This window comes from Natrix helvetica, assembly GCF_964273705.1.
Source record: "Natrix helvetica genome assembly, chromosome: 2".
NCBI classification, from domain to species: domain Eukaryota; kingdom Metazoa; phylum Chordata; class Lepidosauria; order Squamata; family Natricidae; genus Natrix; species Natrix helvetica.
Window position 1 is genome coordinate 62,328,126 of NC_138552.1, and position 21,482 is coordinate 62,349,607.

The 21,482-nt window shown below is 42.1% G+C and overlaps 1 protein-coding gene across 1 annotated transcript; it reads left to right on the top strand.

Annotated features, from left to right (window-relative positions):
- Nucleotides 1-1,021: 1,021 nt before the first annotated feature.
- LOC309387357 (uncharacterized protein) lies at nucleotides 1,022-14,488 on the top strand (the record flags this gene model as incomplete). The annotated part of the gene is made up of 9 exons (XM_081943830.1): nucleotides 1,022-1,044; nucleotides 5,724-5,778; nucleotides 6,495-6,654; nucleotides 9,306-9,395; nucleotides 11,016-11,095; nucleotides 11,730-11,838; nucleotides 13,129-13,224; nucleotides 13,593-13,703; nucleotides 14,426-14,488. Coding segments are annotated over exons 2-9 (711 nt in total). The 5' UTR covers nucleotides 1,022-1,044; nucleotides 5,724-5,776.
- Nucleotides 14,489-21,482: the final 6,994 nt, after the last annotated feature.

Here is a 21,482-nt window from a genome sequence, read left to right on the forward strand (position 1 = left end):
TGGATTATTTTTTTAAAAAACTTTTTCAAATAGAGAAAAGAGCACAAATAATTTGTCTTTTGAATTAAAAAAAATGAACGTCCTATTCATGCAGAGGTCTTCCCTGCTGTTCCCCCCTTCCCTTGCCTCTTAGCTTTGGTTTCAGCAATTTTAGGTTAACAGCTCCACCTGCCGGATAATTGATATACATCTTTCTGATTGTAATAATTGACTAAAACTCGTTTCTAAGAGAAGAAATAAAGCCTCCCGGTGGATAAAATGCAGGCTTTATTCTGCTTACAGCAGATTAAAAAGCCCCTGTTAATTCTTTTTGCAAATTCTCCCTACCCTCTGGGGTTTGTAGTCTTTTTGTTCTGGCACATGAAAGCAGCAGTTTCTATATATTGGGTCCTTTGAAAGGAGAACCTTTGCTGTGTGAAACAGAATTGTGCCACCTTGTGGATATACCAGTCATCCCTTGGGGGGGGGGGGATGTGAATGCAATTTGGCTTACAAATTCATAACCAAGTTCTATTTAAAAATATGCTCCCAAAAGTATTTCAATTACATACTGTAGATAAGAAATGTCACAAGTTAATACAGTCAGTTTATGTAGTTGCCTTGTCTGGTCCTAGCCAGCATTCTTTCTAAAAAGAAAGAGAGGCAGGTGGAAACTTCCAATCAGAGCAATTGTAGTACTAAAGAGCAAACAGGACCACAGATATTTAGCAGCAAAAGAGAGAGAGAAACATGCTGGTCTCCCAACTCCACAGATATACAAGTAGTGCCAAAGTGAACTTAACGACCATGTGAGGAATCTAGGGATCCAAATATTGCAGAATGATAACATGTGGTTTTTAGAGCATAGAGTATTTAAAGAAGGAATCCAAATTGCCAGTAATAATTAGCATGACTTTACCAATACTAATTACTGGTAGTATGAAAAAAAAACCCGGAGGACTGGCTGATATTCAATTAATTGCAGTGTGGATTAAGTCATGGGTTTGTGCTTAGGGCAATGAGGTCTAAACGCTGAAGAAACCAGTTTGTTCCATTGAAACAAAGGTAACTGAACTAGAGCAAAGAAATATGCAAATTAGAACGTTTTGGGTCTGGTTGTTTCACCCAATTCCCAAGATACCAGCTGGTAACAGCTAAGAACAAAGGTCTTAAGGGAGAAGGCCATCATTTCAAGTGTAAGAATGTTTCAGAGAAAGGGACTTTGGATGATGAGCATTCTCTCATATCAGGGATATTCTTCTGGAAATGGACAACTTTTGGTTGTGAGTAATTTAGTCATTACAAATCTTTTGATTTGTACTCAAATCTTTTGAGTCAAGATGAGAATTTTAGTGTAAAGTTTAGTTGCAAAAGAGAACAGAGATACTTTCTATAACAGAAGCTTGGTGGGAAAAATTGAAATAGTGGAACACAATGAATACTAGACGCAGACTTTAAAGAAAGAACAAGATTTAAAATGCTATTATATCAAAGAAAGTATACAATTCATTGTAGTAGAAGACATTGCAAGACAGAATCACAGTAGATTGCAGTAACTGGCCACCCATATACCTTGGGTCAAGAAATATATCTGATCACATGCAAATTTAAGAAAAAGAAGCCAGAAAGGCACACAAGGGAGAAATTATTGAAATATTGATTTTTACACATAACCTCACATAGCTTTTTAATGTTTATGCTCAGGCTGCATGCTCTTCTGCAATGAAGTTCTTCATCAAAGCTCTCTCAATAATCATGGAAACAGAAGACCTGTCCTTTAATGCAATTTGATTGAAGAATTCTGGGAATTACAAAATTAGGTTTGGCTTAACCTTTGGATTGATTGACACAAACAATCTGAAGTTGTTAGATTGATTGGTTTGTTTGTATCGTTAAAATATTATTAAAATATTGTTTCCCGGGTTAAACAAATGCAGGCACTGCATGATAATACCATTATTATATTACTAAGATCAAATAAATTGCATAGCATATTCAGTGGCCACAAATTAAAACAACAAATCCAGATCACCTCTAAGTATTTTTTTTAAACTGGGTTCAGATTGGAAGATGGAACAGTTGGTTTTCTGGAAAAGCAATTAAAACACCACACAACTAAGATCAATAGCACAACATGGGATATTACACAAAGCTCAGGCATTTGTTCAGCTGGAGAGAATTTTATGTTTGGCTCATTCATCTAAGAAAGAAGTGCTGCATCTGATTTCTTCCACCCACAACAGTCAAATAGTAATGCTAGAGCTTTAAAAGGCATATTTAGAGGTAGACTGAGCAGCTGGGAAGTTGTTTGGAGACGGTATGCTTTGCCTGACCTAAAACAAATGACACAAAAGAGAGGTTTCAAAGGTCACCGAATGACTTTTTCTCAGTCGGCATTTCTCTGGCTATAAAAAGGGCCATTAGCGAACATTTTTTAGAGCACTGGGAGAAGGAGAAGGAAATAATATATTCAACAGGGACATATATCTTCCCTTTCTGCTGAATATGATACACCCACCAGCATCTGGGTTAAAAACAAAAGGAATGCTGGTTTTCTTTAACACAACCTCAACTGGAAAAAATGAGGAGTTCAGTTCACATTTCTTTCTGAGTCCATTAATCAGTGGAGAGGCCTTTTTATAGAATCAGAAGAGAGCATTAGGCCAGCGATGGCTAACCTTTTTCTTGTCACGTGCTGAAAGCGTGCATGTTTGACATCGCGTGCGAATGCTTGCACCCGTAATGCAATGCATGCGTGACCCCACCCCACATGTACCTCACCCCCGTGCATGTGTGTGCAACCCCCATTCATGTGCATGTGATCCCCCCACTCTCCCCCGCCCCCCACACATGTGCTCCCCCCTCGCCCATTTTGGCCTTCGAGGTTGGTGCAGAAACCTTTCCGGGCCCAAAAAGGGGCATGGAGGTTCCTCATGCAGCACCCCCATGCTCTGTTTTGGCTTCCAGATTGGTGCAGGAGGCCTTCCAGGTCCAATACACGGCATGGGGGGGGGAACACTTTGGGCCTGGAAGGCCTCCTGCACCAACCTGGAAACCACCCCCATGCCCCATTTTGGGCCTGGAAGGCCTCCTGCATCAACCTGGAAGCCAAAACGGGGTGCAGGAGTGCTGGGCAAGGCCCTAAAATGCAACGCGAGCTCCCCTGTGAGTGTGCTCCCCACGCATGCACATGCATGTCCCCCGCATGCACCCCACCTTCCACGCATGCACTGCAGAGACCCGAAGACCAGCTGGCCAGAGGGAGGCGCGCATGCATGTGAGGTGAAGCTGGGCTGGGGTGATGGCTGGCATGGCCGCAGAGACCGCTCTGCGTGCCACTTGTGGCACATCTGCCGTAGGTTCGTAATCACAGATTTAGGCCATCAAGTCTAATTTCTTACTCAGTGCAGCTTTCCAACCTAAAACATATACAACAGATGCATGCTTGGATATATCCACAAAGGGGGTGCTTAATAAGTAAATGGAATTATTAATAAACAATATAATTATTCATAGAAATTCACTCTGATATTACAGTTACAGACAAAGCCTAATTTCTAATTCTGTTCAAACTTAAAATTTCAAATTGTAATATAAAGAAAGTATCTTAAATCAGACTACCACATTGGACACTTGATTCTAGTGTTGAACTCGGTTACCATTAATGTTCCAATTGAAGTGGAACCTCCCTTTCTGTAATTTGAACCAATTATTCCAAGAAATGTTGGCTTTCTATGTAACAAACTTTCAGATACTTTATAAGTCCTCGAGGAACCTCCTTTCACTCTTCTCAAGGCGAAGCTGCCTTAATTTCTTTTCTTTTTTTTTTAAACAAAGTTTTATTGGTTTTTTTAGTATTTTGCAAAGGAAAAAGGTAGGGGAAAGGTTACAAATTTTGGCAACTGCAGTGTGCGGTAGGTGCGCCCCCCCTCCATACTCATAGTATACATTTACATATAATTCATTATTAAGTAGTAGCATATAGTCAGCATATAAATTCAATTGGTAATTTCGATCAGTTTATGTCAGGTGGATTTTCTTACTCATTTTTGTGATCTGAGCTTTCTCGGTGTTGCCCCATCCCCCCCCCCCCCCCCCGCCGGCAGGGCTCCGGCCCCTCCCGTGTCCTGTGTGTCTGGTGAAGGATCATCAGGTTTTTCTAGGAGTAGTTTATTTTTTTCCATAAAGGCCTGTGCCTCTATGGGTGTATTAATTCTAACTCTTGTCTCCTCCCAGAATATTAGCATACCTTCAGGCATCAACCATCTAAACCACACACCCTTCTGGTATAATTATAATAAGCTGCCTTACTTTCTTCATACTTTCTTCATAGGACATAGCTTGCAGGTCTCTGGTCATCTTCTGGGCCCTTCTTTGAACATGTTTTAGTTTATCCAACTCATTATAGAAGTGTCCAGTTTTGGCCACCCTACTTGAAGTCAGTTCTGCCCAATGCAAATAAAATGGAGTATTGCAATATGGACTAGACCAGTGGTGGGTTTCAAAATTTTTTAGAACCTCTTCTGTAGGTGTGACCTGCTCTGGGGAAATGGCTTGCTGGCCATGTGACCGGGTGGGAGTGGCTTGCCGGGCCATGTGATCGGGTAGGAGTGGCTTGCCAGCCATGTGACCAACTTGTAAAATGTGGTGAAACTCACATAACAACGCTCTTGCTTAGAAACCAAAATGTTGGCTCAGAAACTCTGGCATTTGAAGCACATAAGTCTTAAAGCTGTCAAGTTACAAGACCCTTGCACCCCTAACCCTTTAGAGAAAAAAAAACCCAGGGGTGTTCAAACTTGACAGTTTTAAGACTTGTGGACTTCAACTCCCAGAATTCCTCCTCTCGCTCTTCATCTTGATGATGTGCGGACGGGTGGGGGGAGGGAGCTGGAACCGGTTCTAAATGGCACGGTAGATTTGTGGAACCTCTTCTATAGAAGAGGTTACAACTAGCAGGAACCCACCCCTGGATTAGACCCATGATGGCAAACCTATGGCATGCATGCCAGAGGTGCCACGTAGCGCCCCGATGGCACACAAGCCATTGCCCCAGTTCAGCTCTGCCACACATGCACACGTGCCTCCCACCGGCCAGCTTGTCTTCGGGTCTCTAATGTGCATGCGCGTGCAGGGTAATTGTGCACGCATGCACGGCAGTGGGAGGCATGCCGAGGGCACACATGCACGCACACGTTGCATTTTGGGGGTTTGGAAGCGCACACGCTTTGGGCACTCAGTCCGGAAAAGATTAGCCATCACTGCAGTAGACTCTAGTCACAAGAGGATGGTGCAGCACAGAAAAGAGGGAGACATAACAAAAAGTCATCATACAGCACCTTGAACATGGATTTTTTAAAAAATAGAAAGAAAAAAACAGCCCTTTGGGACTAAACAGGGTAATGCTTTAAAGTTGCATCAGCTTGGTAAGGCTATTGTGACCTCTCTTCTGTCGCCATTATGATAAGGTCTCCATTGTGAAATCATCTCCTGATCTCCAAGGTCAGAGAGGCCTTTGGTAGTCTTCTGGGCCAGTTGGATCTGTGAGCTTTTGAATGACTTCTTTTCAATATGTTGTTACATATTCATCATTATTGATTAGCTAGGATGCTTGAATTTATATATGTATGTATGCGTCTTTTATTCATCTATTTTCTTCATAAAGGGAGTAATTTATTCCCTTGATTTATGACATTGCCTTTTTACAGCTACTTGTTGATCATGTCTAAGTATTTATTATTTAGGTCTGTTTGTTGATTGTTGGTTTGGAAAGACAAGGCAGTGAAAGATACACACAATGTAAGTACAATTTTTTTAAAATGGCTTCTATATTCCAGAGCAGTGTGGAAAAGGAGATAAAAGCAATAGCAGTCACAGGGAGGCTCAATTGTCTTGTTCAAATTCATTTTTTTTCCTCTGTGGCTGCTCCTTTTGACAGCCTCCAATTATGAGAAAAAAGTTCTTCTCTCTGTGGAGATACATCCCAATACAATTAAAGATAGTGACAATCTCAAATCCCGAGGAGGCGTCTGCAAAAAAGCCATTAGGATCTTCCCATCATACTTGATGTATTGAATTACAAATGAATTGCTGCCATGTACTGTAGATGAAGAGGGACGCGGTGGCTCAGTGGCTAAGACGCTGAGCTTGTCAATCAGAAAGGTAGGCAGTTCAGCGGTTCAAATCCCTAGCAGCGCATAACGGAGTGAGCTCCCGTTACTTGTCCCAGCTTCTGCCAACCTAGAAGTTCAAAAGCACGTAAAAAGTGCAAGTAGAAAAATAGGAACCACCTTTGGTGGGAAGGTAACAGCATTCGGTGTGCCTTCAGTGTTGAGTCATGCTGGACCACATGACCACAGAGACGTCTTCGGACAGCACTGGCTCTTTGGCTTTGAATTGGAAATGAGCACTGCCCCCTAGAGTTGAGAATGACTAGCACATATGTGCAAGGGGAACCTTTACCTTACTGTAGATGGAAGTGCATTAATTCCTGTTGCTTTCCCCTGTTGTTCTAGGATACAAGTGTTGTCCTTCTTTCGTAAAATGACATCAAAGGTTTCCCCACTTCGGAAAGAAGGAAAAAATAATCAAGAAAAACACACCAGCAAACAGGACAATGGGGGAGATATTCCACCAGCATATTCCCCTGATATTCAAATAAATAATGGAGAAAAGGTATATTTAAAAAAAAAAAAAGTCGTCTGAAAAGTGGCTCTTCTGGGGAATGGCAAAGTAGTGTGTTAGCATCACACATGTCATGATATCATTGTAAAGTGATGCAAGTTATATAATCTGCTTCCTTTCTAGACTGACATAATTTACTTAATTCACAAGAGGTGTCTGATATCATGGCTCAAATGGCATCACTACTGTATATTTATATCTCTCTCTAGTAGTACAGTAAAAGTAACAATAGGGCCGGGGGGGATCTGTTTCCCAGAAAATAAGACAAGGTCTTATTTTCTTTTGACCCCCGAATTGCCCACCCCAAAAATCTGTCATGGCCTTATTTTCAGGAAATGTCATATTTTCGGGGAAACACGGTATTGGAAATTTGCACTGATTGCCTAGCTAAATGTCAGCCTTTGCCTACCAGGCTTGTTTGCTCGGCCAGCAGGACGGAGGCGGAGGGGCGGGGAAGAGGAGCCGGCGAGGAAGAGGAGCCGATGGGACCTGCCGTTGCTGCCTTCGCCGCCAGTTAGCTCAGAGGAGACGCGAGCGAGGCCACAAAGACCTCTTTGTGCACCGGCGGCCGCGGCCCCCTCGTTTGCACCCAGATGGAAAGGGAGCCTTCGCGCCCCCATTTACGGAGCCTCACGCCCCCCCTGGGGGCCGCGCCCCACTATTTGAGAACCACTGGCCTACCTACAGCTGCAAAACCGCAGCAGTCAGATTTACGGCGGCTATTCTGCTTAGCCAAGTCAAGGGATCAACTGCCTTTTGGGAAGCAGATTCCTGCTTTCCTGGTAATAATGGCAGCAGAAAGTGAACAGTGAAGGAGGAAAGCTGGCTTCCTTCTGATAAACTGGTTAATTCAGGTTGGGTGAGATTTTGCAGTCATTTGCTGCTAAACTGTTAGACTAATACTGTGATGGTGAACCTATGACATGCGTGCCAGAGGTGGCACGCAGAGCCCTCTCTGTGGGCACAAGCGCCATTGCCAGCTGGTTTTCTGGCTTCTGGTGCGCCCATGCACGCCGTCCAGATGATCTTTGCGTGTGCCGGAAACCCAAACACCAGCTGGCCAGCACACGCATGCACACCAGCCATCTGGGCTTCAGGTTTCCAGCACCTGGTGCCAAAAAGGTTCGCCATTGCTGCACTAACACAACAAAGGGAATGTCGTGTGGTCAGTGAAATGGGGCATTAGTCATTTGAGGTGACTGAGTTACTGCCAAACAGCAGCATTAAAATGTGGATTCCCCATTTGGCATTTTTCAACTGATTTTAGAGGACCGTGATTAGTGGCTGAATTACCTAGATTTTGCATTCTGTTGAGTATCAGATGAGACTTCTACATCAGTGGGGATTGCCCTCTTGGGTTTTTAATTCTCTGCACTGCCTGTGCATTTACCAATTATAACTCATTTGCACTCTTTGACGTATAATTATATAAGGGATAAAATTTTGAAATTGGGTGAAAAACGATTTGAGCCATGCTAGACATTCCTCCTCCAATATTTCAGGATGTCGTCTTCATTTTCTTCCACTAGGTCATGTGCATTCCCAATATCATTCTTAATATTACATTTAAAATAATTTGTAATAGGTAATTAAATACATCTGTGAGTTATATGTGGCAATATTTTTAGGGATGTAATCCTAGGCTTGGCTTGGCGATGTATATAAGCTATGATTACTTTACTGTTGCTTTAAATGCTTAAGAGGTGTAATTGGTTTGTTACCTCATGCAGCTATAAGAGGGAGCCAGAATGACTGTTAGCTCTCTCTGTTTTGTTAGAAGCTGGTTGGTGTATTTTGAGGTATTGTGGTTTGCTACTGTTTAGCTATATTTTGTGTGTTAAACTGAGACTATTTGATAACTGAATTACTGAACTGTGTATGGCTTGGACTGTTACCTGAACTCTGAATACTTCTATATTTCTTCATAGTAAACTACTATATTTTTATACTATTCAGTGTTTCTGTATGCTGGTTTGTGTGTGTTATTCAATATCACTCTCATTACGCTTTTCTGCATACTCGCTCTCCCAACGGGGAGCTTAATTACTTAACAAATATGTCAAAAGCACATGGTGGATGTATTCATTAATTTTGCTTGATTCTCTACCTCCCAAACGAGGAATTACATGTCCCAAATCTTAATGAGATAGCTCCACAGAACAAGACTTATATACTGCTTCACAGTGCCCTCTCTAAGCGGTTTACAGAGTCATCTTATGGACTCCCAACAATCTGGGTCCTCATTTTACCAACCTCGGAAGGATGGAAGTCTGTGTCAACCTTGAGCCAGTGAGAATCGAACTGCCGAACTGCTGGCAGCCTGCAGTGTTGCATTCTAACCACTGCAGCACCATAGCTCAGGAAGGAAAGAAGGACTTAAAAGTCCTCCAAGGGCTCTTAGAGTAAAAATGCTATAGATATAGTCTATACATACTTTTAGACTATACTGCAAACTCATGTTGTTCTCCACTTTCCAAAGCAATGCGTTTAAGCAATTTTTCTGTGACTTGGGTTGTCCCGAAAGAGATAGCAGAAAGCAAAAATCTACACCAACTTCAACCTAATGTAGTCAATAATTATAGAAAGCATACTTTGATCCTTTTAAATTTTCTGACTAACATTCTGACTTTTGTAACTTCCAGGGCATTGATATATTTATCAACTTTTTGAATGCCATGAATACTGTCTATGGCCCGTTGGCAGAAAAAGGAAAAATAGTGGAAACAATTGTGGTAAGTGTATTCTTCTTATCATTTGTACCAACAGTATCAGCGCCAAGCCCGGATTTTCCTATAGGCTAACTAGGCTTCAGCCTAGGGCCTCAAGATCAAGAGGGGCCTTTTATTTATCCGTGCCACATTTTTTATAAAGGTTAGTACCAATTACAACATGTTTAATTTAATATATTGATATATATATCACAGTAATGATGTATTTTATTATCTCTCATGTAATTTACAAACTTAAAAATGGGAGGTGAAAGAGCCCCATAAGTGGAATAGCCTAGGGCCTCTTTTCATCTATATCCGACCCTGATCAGAGCTATGATGATTTCAGTCATATAATGGTAGTCCTCTGGTAACCATAGAACTTGGGATCAGAATTTCTGTGGCTGCTGTGGTCATAAAGCACAATGTCAGATAACTTCCTGTTGCCATTGTTAAGCAAATCACTACTGGTTGTTAAGCAAGGACATCATGTTGTTGCCATTTGCTGCTTTCTGCCAGCTTCCCTATTGGCTTTGCTTATAGGAAGCCGATAAAGAAGGTCACAAATGATGATCTTGTGGCCATGGGATGTGACCCACATGAGAATTGTGAGTATCACTTACTCAGCACTTTGTAAATTTGATCAACTATAAAGGTTTATGCACACAGAAATGTACGCCTGCTTGCTTTATGTGGAAACATTGGTGATCAGTATAGAAACATCATTTTATTCTGTTCCTTTGGAGAAAAAAAGGGTAGTGGAAGGAAGGGAACAGAAAATACCACCAATATGCAAAGTCAGTGATATAGGTAAACATTTTTGGATTGATCCCAGTAGCCCAATAGGGGCTGTTACAGATTACATGTTAGAGGTTTTGTTTTCTTTGATCACCAATAACCAGATTCACCCAAACCCAATTAAAAAGCATGAAAATTTGGACAATTGATCTGATTTTTGACTCTCCCTTCAGTGGCTGGTATGGGTGGGGATGTGCATGCATAGGGGGGAGGACTTCTTTTACAAAAGGAAAGCTTAACAAAAACTAGTACAGAAATGAATATCAATAATAAAACTGTTTTCCATTTTACACATCTATGTTCTACAAACGCTTTATCGACAATATATGCTGTAAAGTCCAGTCTTTATAGTTAAGATGTGAGTTATAGTAAAAAGAGAGCATCTGTGATTTTTAAGATACAGTAATAAGTTACCAAATTTGTTCGTATTTATTATGAGAAGAGGGCAGTCATTTCTTTATTTTTTTTTTCTTTTTCTTTGCTTTTCGGTTTCTTCCCCCTTTTTCTTTCTATTTTTTAATTCTACTTTTTAAGTTTATATTTGCAGTTTTTAAATTACAATCATTAATAAAATCATTTCTTTAAAAAGGGGAAAAAGGACAGAGCCATTAATTTCTACTAGTATGAAAACAGATTTTAGTGCAGATTATTTTCTGTGAGGTGGGGGGGATGTCTGGAAAGAGATTAGCAGCTTCCTAAAGAAAAGAACATCTAGAGTAGACTCTTTATCTTTAGTATTTTCTGTTTTGGAAATGCTGGAATATCCTCAAGAAGCTGTAGGAACCTGGGCCAATGCCTGTAATAGGCACATAATTAATGTTCTGTTCTCTTGTTATTTTCTCCTAGGAAACCTTGGAGGAACATTATAACCACCCTCTTGCTCTTTTTCTTCTGATAAATTGTATGAATGCAGTTGCTAACGTAAGGTGGGTTTTATCTTCAACAGTCCTTCTCTAAAGAATATTAAAGCGATGTGGTTTAAGATTAAAAATAGTTCTATGGATGACAGAGAGAAAGCTTTGCTTTTCAGAAAAATAAGAAAAAAGAGCTAACAAATAGCACCCATAAATCCTGACAATTCAACAATTGACGGCAATAAATTGAATATTGTTGGTTCTTCCAAAGGATTTAAAGATAAATTCTGGATCCTCAAACTTATTGTTTATAAAAATCTGTTTTAAAAAAAGTGCCTCAAGCATCTTTACCTTTTCCCCCCATCAAAATGGACCAAGTCTGTTCATTTCTTCATATAAAGATTTCTATTCCCTTTTCTATGATGAACACACAGAAAGTTGCATGTATTGCAAAAATGTTAGAATATGATACTGCATATCTACACGTAAACAGAATAATGTTGATTCCAACAGAGCTGCTCCCTCACAAGAAGGAATGCGAACTGTCTAGGACCATGGTCTTGTAGTGGATTCATGAGCAGATAATTAGGCTTTTGGCAGCATCAGGAGCATAGAGTCTCTCCTAATAGCAGACTTTCTGTATATGTATGTAGTTACAAGCTCTGGTCAGCATCTTGTTAACTGAGAATCTCACACCTCCTGCCAGCAAAATCCAGCCACCCATAACCCCAGATCTGGAAACACGGTTGCTGAATATTGTTTTAAGACGTCTCATAGGAAATGGACCTGAACGGCAACTAGAAATCTGTGATAAGGTAAATTTCTACTGAAATTGAATATATTAGAATGTGCACCTATTGGATCTATGATACTTGTCTGATTAAAAGTACAAATTTATATTTAATCTTGAACTAGGAGGGAATTTTGCAACTTTCAGGGAAAGTGAAGGAGCCAATATACTGTAAATACTCCATTATTGTTGCCACATGATTCTTACGGTCTAAATCTTTTTCCAAAATAGGATTTCATTTCATGAGGCAAAACAATATAGTTTTCTGTTCTGACCCCCCCTCTTCATACACCAAAGCACACCGAGACAAAGATATTGCAAGGATTTATTAACACACAGACTAGACCTTGGCAGCAATCCAGCACAGACTAGACCTTGGCAGCAATCCAGCCTGCCAAGACAGCCCTGATAGCTTCTCCAGCTCTAGTAAATACGTTGATTCCTGCGAACAGTTTGCGCAAAGTCATTCCTTTTATACAGTCTTGAGAGGAGCCTAATTACAACCACCTGAGTTCAATTATCTCCTGTAACTGCATAGCTGTTCTTTACGTCTATTAGCCCTCCATTGCCGGGCATCCAGGACCACCTCCCTTGTCTTCTCCCCACTGCTCCAAGGCATGACTTCAGGAGCACACTCCCTTTGGCTTTCACCACTGCTCCATGCCTCAGGCACCTCCTGGTGGCCAACCAGCCTCTCTGATCCCTGCTCAGAGTTGGAACCCTGTCCAGGGTCCTCCACATCTTCCAAAGCCGACTCATAAGGCCCCTCACTGTCAGAGTCTGGTTGCAGCTCCAACAGCTCCTGCTGGCCCACAACAGTTTTCTATAGCATATTCCTGAGAATCTGTTTGGCACAGGGCTTTAAGATAATATTCTGGGAGACCAGGGGTGAAATCCAGCAGGTTCTGACAGGTTCTGGAGAACTGGTAGCAGAAAATTTGAGTAGTTTGGAGAACCAGCAAATACCACCTCTGGCTGGCCCCAGAGTAGGGAGGGAATGGGGATTTTGCAGTATCCTTCCCCTGCCGTGTCCACCAAGCCACACCCACAGAACCAGTAGTAAAAAAAATAGAATTTCACCACTGTGGGAAACCATGAGTTCTAATCCTGCCTTAGGCATAAAGCCACCTGGATAACTTTGGGCCAGTCACTCTCTTTCGGTCCCAGAAAAAAGGCAATGGCAAACAACTTGTCTAACCAATTTCCAGAAGTCAAGACTAACTCAAAAAAACAGCAACCACCCACATAACTCAAATGTACAATTTCTAGAGAGCAAGACTATAATACAGCAATGATTTCCTCTATTTTCTTGCAGACCCTATATAGACAAGCTTCCATGGCTTTTGCAGCAATGCTTAAGGGCTTGTTGGCTGAGGCACCAACAATAGAGCATCTCCATAACATCCTGGGGGTAAGTATTTAAAAAAAAGATGAGGGTGAATAATAGCCCCTAAATAGACAGAGGAAAGGAAGAACCAACCAGCTTCTTATCCTCACTTCAGCTTTATGTGCTGTAGGAACAGAAGAGAACAGAATAATAGAGTTGGAAGGTATCTTGGAAATCTTGTAGTCCAACCCTCTGCTGAGGCAGGAAACCTATGAGAGAGCAAGCTTGGCATGTGTCACTAAAACTTGGCTGGGCAATGAAGGATGGGTACCTCTTTTAGAAATTTATCTGACAGGGTGTCATGTCACAACTAACACCCCCCCCCCCCCCCCCGGAAAGACATTTATGTGATTAAATTATTCTGGAATAGTTTTTTTTTCCTTCTTCCACAGCATTTCACAAAGTACATAACATCCAACAATCGTCTAGAAAAAGTCCAGGCTATCAAGGCCACCAATTATCTACTTATGGAAGCTTATCATAACCTTGGTCTTCATTATGATGTAAGTACCTCATCTTTGTACATTAACCTGAAGATCTAGGATGGGAAACAATTCTAGAGATGAGTTCAAAACATCACTGTTTTCACTTAATCTATGAAATCTACAGCAATGGAGGGCGCTCCTAGAGATGGCTTTACTGGAGGGGTGGGTTCCAGCTGCTGCTACTGCCGGTTCACTCAGGGATGCACTGTGCGCACGCACTTGATGCGCGCATGCGCAGTACTAAAATAAATGCTTCTGCACACGTGCAAAAAACAAGATGGCGACACCTACAGTGCTGCCAAGAGAATCGGTTCAGGGGCAGGGCAGGCCGAGTTACTACCGACTCAGCCCTACCAGTAGGAACCCACCTCTTCTTTACAGGCTTTGATGCTTGCCACTTGGAGAAGGCAAGTGAAATTAGTATTTTTCTAGTCAAACCTTAATTAGCAGACCAAAAAAGCAGAGATGGGTTCGTATCGGTTCAGCCGAATCGGTAGTAACTTGGCCGGACACGTGACTGAACCGGTTCTATCCTCTTCGGCGCCATCTTGATTTTCTGTTCTGTACATGCACAGAACAACAAAAATTTTCAGGCGCCGAACCGGTGGTAATGCCGGCAGGAACCCACTCCTGCAAAAAAAGTAATAGAAATTTTTTTTATTATTGGATAGAAAGTAAGAAGTGTTCAAATGTTGGTTGAACATTTCTAATTCTTCAATATTTTCTCTTCATTCTTCCAGGCTTATGAAATGAGAGAATATTTGGGGAAAATCTGGCACTGTCCGAATAAAGAGAAACAATGAGAAATTTTCTTTCCTCCTTATCTACCTGTGCTTGGTGTCTCTCACTCTCACTCACTCACTCTATCTCTGTATCACATACACACACACTTTTTTGTTTTCTCCTTAATTTCTTTGGTCCTACCTCCCAGCTTTCTCTTGGTTTTCATATCACAGAGGACTCACCCAGTGGTGGGTTTCAAATTTTTTTAGAACCCCTTCTGTAGGTGTGGCCTGCTTTGTGGGTGTGGCTTGCTGGCCATGTGACCAGGTGGGAGTGGCTTTCCAGCCATGTGACCAAGTGGGAGTGGCTTGGCAGTAATGTGACTGGGTGGGCATGGCCAACTTGTAATATGTGGTGAAACTCACTTAACAACGCTCTTGCTTAGCAACCAAAATGTTGGCTCAGAAACTCTGGTATTTGAAGCACGCAAGTCTTAAAGCTGTCAAGTTGCAAGACACTTGCGCCCCTAACCCTTTAGGGGAAAAAAAACCCAGGGGTGTTCAAACTTGATAGCTTTAAGACTTGTGGACTTCAACTCCCAGAATTCCTCCTCCAGTCATGTTGGCTCAGGAACTCTGGCATTGAAGTGTGCAAGTCTTAAAGCTGTCAAGTTGCAAGACCCTTGCACCCCTAACCCTTTAGACAAAAACCCCAGGGGTGTTCAAACTTGACAGCTTTAAGACTTTAAGGTTTAGATAGGACTCTTAGAGGTGGGCGGGGCGATTGGTGAGCCAGCCAATCAGTGAGCGGCAGGCGGGGCAAGCGTGGTACGGACGGGCGGGGGGAGGGAGCTGGAACAGGTTCTAAACGGCACGGTAGATTTGTGGAACCTCTTCTATAGAAGAGGTTAGAACTGGCAGGAACCCACCCCTGGACTCACCTCTAATCCATTTTTCTTAGCTGAAATGAGATAATCATATGCTTTAATAACCAAAGCCTCAGATTTGGTGTCTATAGAGTGTTCCTCTGCTCCTCACCAGGCTTTCTGTCTTAAGAATTTATTTATTTTTACAAAAAGTTGATTGATTCTAAGTAAATTGTGTATCTACATGCATGAATTTAGGATATTTTATTTTATTTTTACTTTCTGTGATCATCATAGCAGGAATGCCTACAATATACTTTTCAAGTTCCACATGTCCCCACAGTCCTAAAAGGAGTTAGGAACTATTGGTACAATGTTCTAGGGCCCAATCCACATTAGGGACCAGGGATGTCCATAGGAAGCGATGAAAAAAGTCAAGATAGCAGCTGTGCACATAAAAACCAGCTGAAGCTTTGATTGCAGTGTCACAGCTGCCATGTTGACTTTTTTTTTAAATCATACCTTGTAGACATCTTGCAAGGGCTTCTTTGGTATATTTGAGTCCAATATAAAGCAGTATTTTTTCAAGTGCAGTTGCAACTTAATGGGTAGATGACAATAAAAAGTAACTAATAACAATAACTTTTTTTTAATGGCTGGTTTGGGTTTGGATTTGATACATTCAGTTCTGATTATTTCTTCATATGGGGAGAGGTGGAAGAGAAAACTATAATCATCAAATTTTATACTATACATTATACAGGTAGTTCTCAACTTACAATATTTCATTTGGTGATAGTTCATAATTGCAACGGTACTGAAAAACAATGATGATGACCATTCTTCACACTTATAACTGTTGCAACATCCCATGGTCACATGTTCAAAATTTTATGCTTGACAAATAGTTCATATTTATGACGGTTGTAGTGTCCTGGGGTTATGTGATCACCTTTTGTCCCTTCTGACAAGCAAAGTCAATGGGCATTCCTGAGTCATTTAACAACCGTGTTACTAATTTAACAAGGATTCACTTAACAACACTGGCAAGAAAAGTCATAAAATGGGACAAACACTTAAATGTTTCACTTAGCCACATTGTGGTCATAACTTGAGGACTACCTCAAGTACATTATATAAAGACTGTTCTCCCCTAAAACTATGTTCTGTCAACCTGGGATTACAACTGTGGCCACTGCATTTAAAAAATTAATTTTTTCCCCTATTCTATGAAGAATCTTTGCTACCTTCACGGTGACTTGATTCCCTGCTATTAACCACTAAAAAAGATTGCCTAGAGAGGAATTTTCTAATGAAATGAACCTGATTAATGTATTTGGCTTCAAATTTACTCTACGCCTCTCTTGTTCATCTTTTCAGTTCACATTTTATCTTACTTGCTTGAAAACATCTAGACCCAAAAATCCAAATTAGAAATGCAAATGTTCGGAGGTATAAATATTCCAGAGTACTTCACTCCTATAGATGTTTGGGGTCAATTCCACTGCAGAGCATGTTCTTTTATTGAGACACTTGCTTTTTCCTTCTTCCACCTTCCAAGGATCTCCTGCTCAAGCAGGGGGTTGGACTAGAACAGGAGTTCCCAAACCCCAAGCAGTGGCCTGTTCGGAACCGGGTCACATAAGCGGCCAGCGGGCACATGCACATGTGCGAGCCCCGCATCACATGAGCAGTGCTCACTTGCGGTCACATGCTAAGCTCCCCTTGTGTGAGCGGCAGCCGCTTGCGCTCACCCACCACTCACACAAACGGAGCTGTGCGCACTCATGCGCGCCCACCTGGCACCCACAGGAACTATGCCCTCTCCCCCCACTCCTCCTGTAGGTCCTCCAAGCCAGAAAAGTTGGGGACCACCAGACTAGAAGACCTCCAAGGTCCTTCCAACTCTGTTATTCTATGTTCTATGTTTCAAGTGCCTGAATTGTTCTGAACAGGAATGTTCTGATATGAACTGTACTACCGGGTAGCATCACTTTTATTTCTTTATGGATTAAATTGCATGCTGGGATCAATGGTGGGTTACAGATCCCGGTGCAACTGGTACGGTGCAACGGAGCCTGGCATCCACCACATGAACGCATGCAGCATGCGCGCGCACACACAACATGCGCATGCATACTTACCACCTGTGATACTCCACGATGCCTCCGCAACGCTCCAGCTGCTCGGCGGAGCGTTGCACAGGCACCGTATGCTCCAAGCGCGTGTGCAGAGGCCCCGAAGAGCTCAAATACCGGTAAGGAGCGCGGGCAGGTGTGTGGGCCCTCCAGAGCACCATACCAGAACGGTACCCAGTGCTCCCAGCAGGCATTAGTATGCCCATGCTGGGGCATACCGGCTGGGATAAGGATTAAGATACGTAAGTGTAGTGCTGTTAGGCAATGTTCCCTCTATGTGATCAGAAAAGTATAGTGTTTGAGCGGCACATTTTCATGCCTGAGCACCTGAATTTTTTTCACAGATGTCACCTAAGACAACAACTAAATCAGTATTTTTGAAACTCAGTTATGTTTATTCAAGGTACCCGCTTAATTAAAAGTGCTATATAATATCAGTATCACTTAACAACGCTCCTGCTTAGCAACCAAAATGTTGGCTCAGGAACTCTGGCATTGAAGTGTGCAAGTATTAAAGCTGTCAAGTTACAAAATCCTTGCACCCCTAACCCTTTAGGGGGAAAAACCCCAGGGGTCTTCAAACCTGACAACTTTAAGACTTGTGGACTTCAACTCCCAGAATTCCTCCTCCAGTCATGTTGCAGCGACATCATCTGCATGGATCTGCTCCATCTTCGAGGTTTTTCACCGGGGGCAGGGCTACCGCTGAAGATGCCGACGAGCCCCCACCGCCACCAGAATAACTGCTGCTGCCGCCGCCTCCTCCTCCAACAGCACCACCACATCTGCTGCCCAGCACTGCGACTGAGGTGAAGCTGCCAAAGCTCCCGCTGGCACCTCCGCCCGTGGCAGCGGCGGCGGTGCCTCCCCCTCCGCTCGGAGCACCTGAACTGGGCGCCACGTTACCCCTGCCACTGCCTCCTCCTCCGCCGTGCTTTTGAGAAGCCACGAGGAGGTTTTTTCCTGCTCCTGCCCCCTCCGCCGCCTTCTTACTGGTTCCCACGGCCTCATGGCTCCTCAAAAGCACGGCGGAGGAGGAGGGGGCAGGGGTAATGCAGGGCCCAGCTCAGGTACTCCGAGCGGAGGGGGAGGCGCCGCTGCCACGGGCAGGGCTGCCAGCGGGAGCTTTGGCGGCTTCATCTCAGCCGCAGCGTCGGGCAGCAAATGTGGTGGTGCTGTTGGAGGAGGAGGAGGAGGAGGCAGCAGCAGCAGTTATTCTAGTGGTGGTGGGGGCTTTGGGGTTCACTTCAGCCGCAGCGCCAGGCGCAAGCGGCTAGGACTGGCTGCCCACAAAGGACCTCCCCAGGCTTGCTTTGCTGAACACGGGGCGACTGACAATAGTTTGAGCGGGTGCAGCCGGCTCAATGAGTCATCTAGCGCTCATCAAAACAAGTCCGGGGAGGTCCTTTGCAGGCGGCCAGTTCTAGTCGCCTGCAAAGGACCTCCCCAGCTTCCGGACCCTATGACAGTAGAAATCACTGCATGGCAGTTGCAAACTGCTTCGCGGTGTTTTCTTGCCACATGCGCAGCCGCGCACCTTAGAGGGAACATTGCCATTAGGTGAGTTAGGATTAATGTTAAAAATTGCTGAGGTTAAATTTATTGCAAAAATTAGTACTATGGTGCATATTTATGGCTAGTGCTGGGTTTAAGTTACAGTTGAGGCTGATGTTACTGATGGAGCTGTGGCTGGGATAAGGGGTTAAGGTGAGAGGGCTCAGATTTATATCATGAGAACTACCTCAGCACAAAAGCACCACAAAAGCCTTTTTACATGTAGATATAAAAAATTGTAACAATTGTAACATGAAGAAAGTAAAGGACATTAGAGTATGATATTAGATAGAAATGTATTAAATAAAGCTATTTTGTGGAAAGCAAAGTTTTGGGTTGGTTTGTTCTTTTTATATTCCTCTTTTACCATGATCTGACAAAAAAAATTCCTTAACCAGAATACCTACATTAATTCTTATATTGTGAGATAAAGAGAGCTTTGGTGTTGCTTGCAATGATAAATTTGTTACCCTTGACATCAATTTAGATTTGTTTCTTTTCACTGATAAGCAGAACTGTTTACATATGAAAATGTATGTATTTTTAAATGCTATTAATATCCTTGTAGGGAGTAATGTGGAAAATCTTTTTTAAGAAAGAAATTTGTACAAATGTAGAAATACAACTTCTCTATATTTTAGCTTTAACATTGTAGGAAGTTATCACCCAGCCCTCTCCTAGAAAAATGAAATATCCTAGGAAATATTGAAAAGGCAGAATATTATATTTCCCTGGATGTGAAAAGGAAGAAACATGTTTTAAATTGAAAATAGCTCCTTGTAGCTTCCTGCGTCCACCCACTTTGTCGATGGGCCATTAAGAAGGCCAAGCCAGTCCCTTTACATAATAAAGAGTTCTCCCCTTCAGCTCCAGGGGGATGGGAATGAAGGCATGATAATATAAGCCTTTACTCAACTGACCACATGGCAACTGAGAACTCTGAGGATTCAACCAAACCTGGACTCAGCCTAGAGAGTTGCCCCTGCATGGGCCCATATGAGTCTGACAACCAATCAGAATACATTTCTTACGCAGGAACAGGAAACAGAAAGGTGGGACTGAACAGGATATAAAAAGCCTAGCAAGCCCCTCCATCGGCCCTTCTCTTCTTCTCCACCAACATTGAAGCATGTGATCAGCTTTTCTGTTCAGGACTCTGGTTTCTGGTCCTGTCCACCATTAAAACCATCTTTCCAAGCAGCCTCCATGTCTCCAGTGTCTTTTTCCCCACTTGGAGCCGAACCCAGAAGGACATTTCTTTCAACAATATGATACCACACTAAATTTCCATTAACTCCATTGCTTTCCTCTGCAACACTATCAATTTCATAGCATATTGTGTTGCTATTGAATCTGAATTATAAAGAAAATTCCAAGTTATATAGTCAATGAAGATTACTTCAATTTCAATGTACATAGAACCATCTCCTTTGGGTGCATATTTATCCTCAGGTATTAATTCCACATGACCCAGTAGTACTTAGTAAGTAAATATCCCCGGCTAATTCCTTGAGAATAAATACTATCGAACTTAATGGACCTTTTTTTTTTAGCATTCAGTTATAGGATAACATGCTTTATCATTAAAGCCCCTCATTTCCTCTTAAACAACATCCCTCAATTTCCTCTTCATTTAGCTGTGTTAGATTTTAATTCCCATTATTACCCATCCCAAAGATCATGCTTGGGAGGGAATTCCAGAAAATGAAGTCCAAAACATCTAAAGTACCAACTGAGGATGCCTGCCCTATATATGGAGAACTAGTCTACTCCGGTTTTCCCTATGTCATACAGAAATAAGCTCTGTAACTCAAATATGCAAGATCTGATCTGGCTACATAAGCTATTATTGATTCCCTAATCTACCGAACCTTAATTTAATTACACATAGACTATTCTACTGCAAAAAAAAGTTTCCAGTTGCTAGGAGACATGCTAGGGAGAAAGAAAAATTGATTTTCTCAGGTTGAAAATATAAATACCATATTTGACCATTAGATGGCAGAAGAAGCATATTTTTTTCTTAATCCCAAAGGAATACAATGACATTGGGTGTTACAGCCTGAAAGGAAGCCCTTTTTAATAAACATTTAATGGTTTTTTTCTGTTCCTAAAATGTTAAATGAATACCCAAAAGTTTAAATTCACTTTGGCCCCATTCCTAGAAATGCTTTGGTTTTATTTTTTATGTTTGTTCAATCTATAAAGCTCTAAGTGAAACGTTCTATCTTATTCTAATAAAGGAATCACCACATTTGCACGAAGTATTTCATTAATACATAGCACAATCTTATCCAACTGTCTACTGAAATATTATTGCGTGTGTATCTCACTTTTCATGTAGGAGCTCAAGAAGGTAAACTTGAGGATTTCATCCCATGTTAGTTTCATAATAACAACCTTATGAAGTGGTTGGGCTGTAAGATATTAAGTCTGTAAACTCATTAGTTAAATTGAACCTGAAGCTGGATTTCCTGGTCTTGTTGATGTGTTGCAGTGACGTGCAGTCAGGGGAGG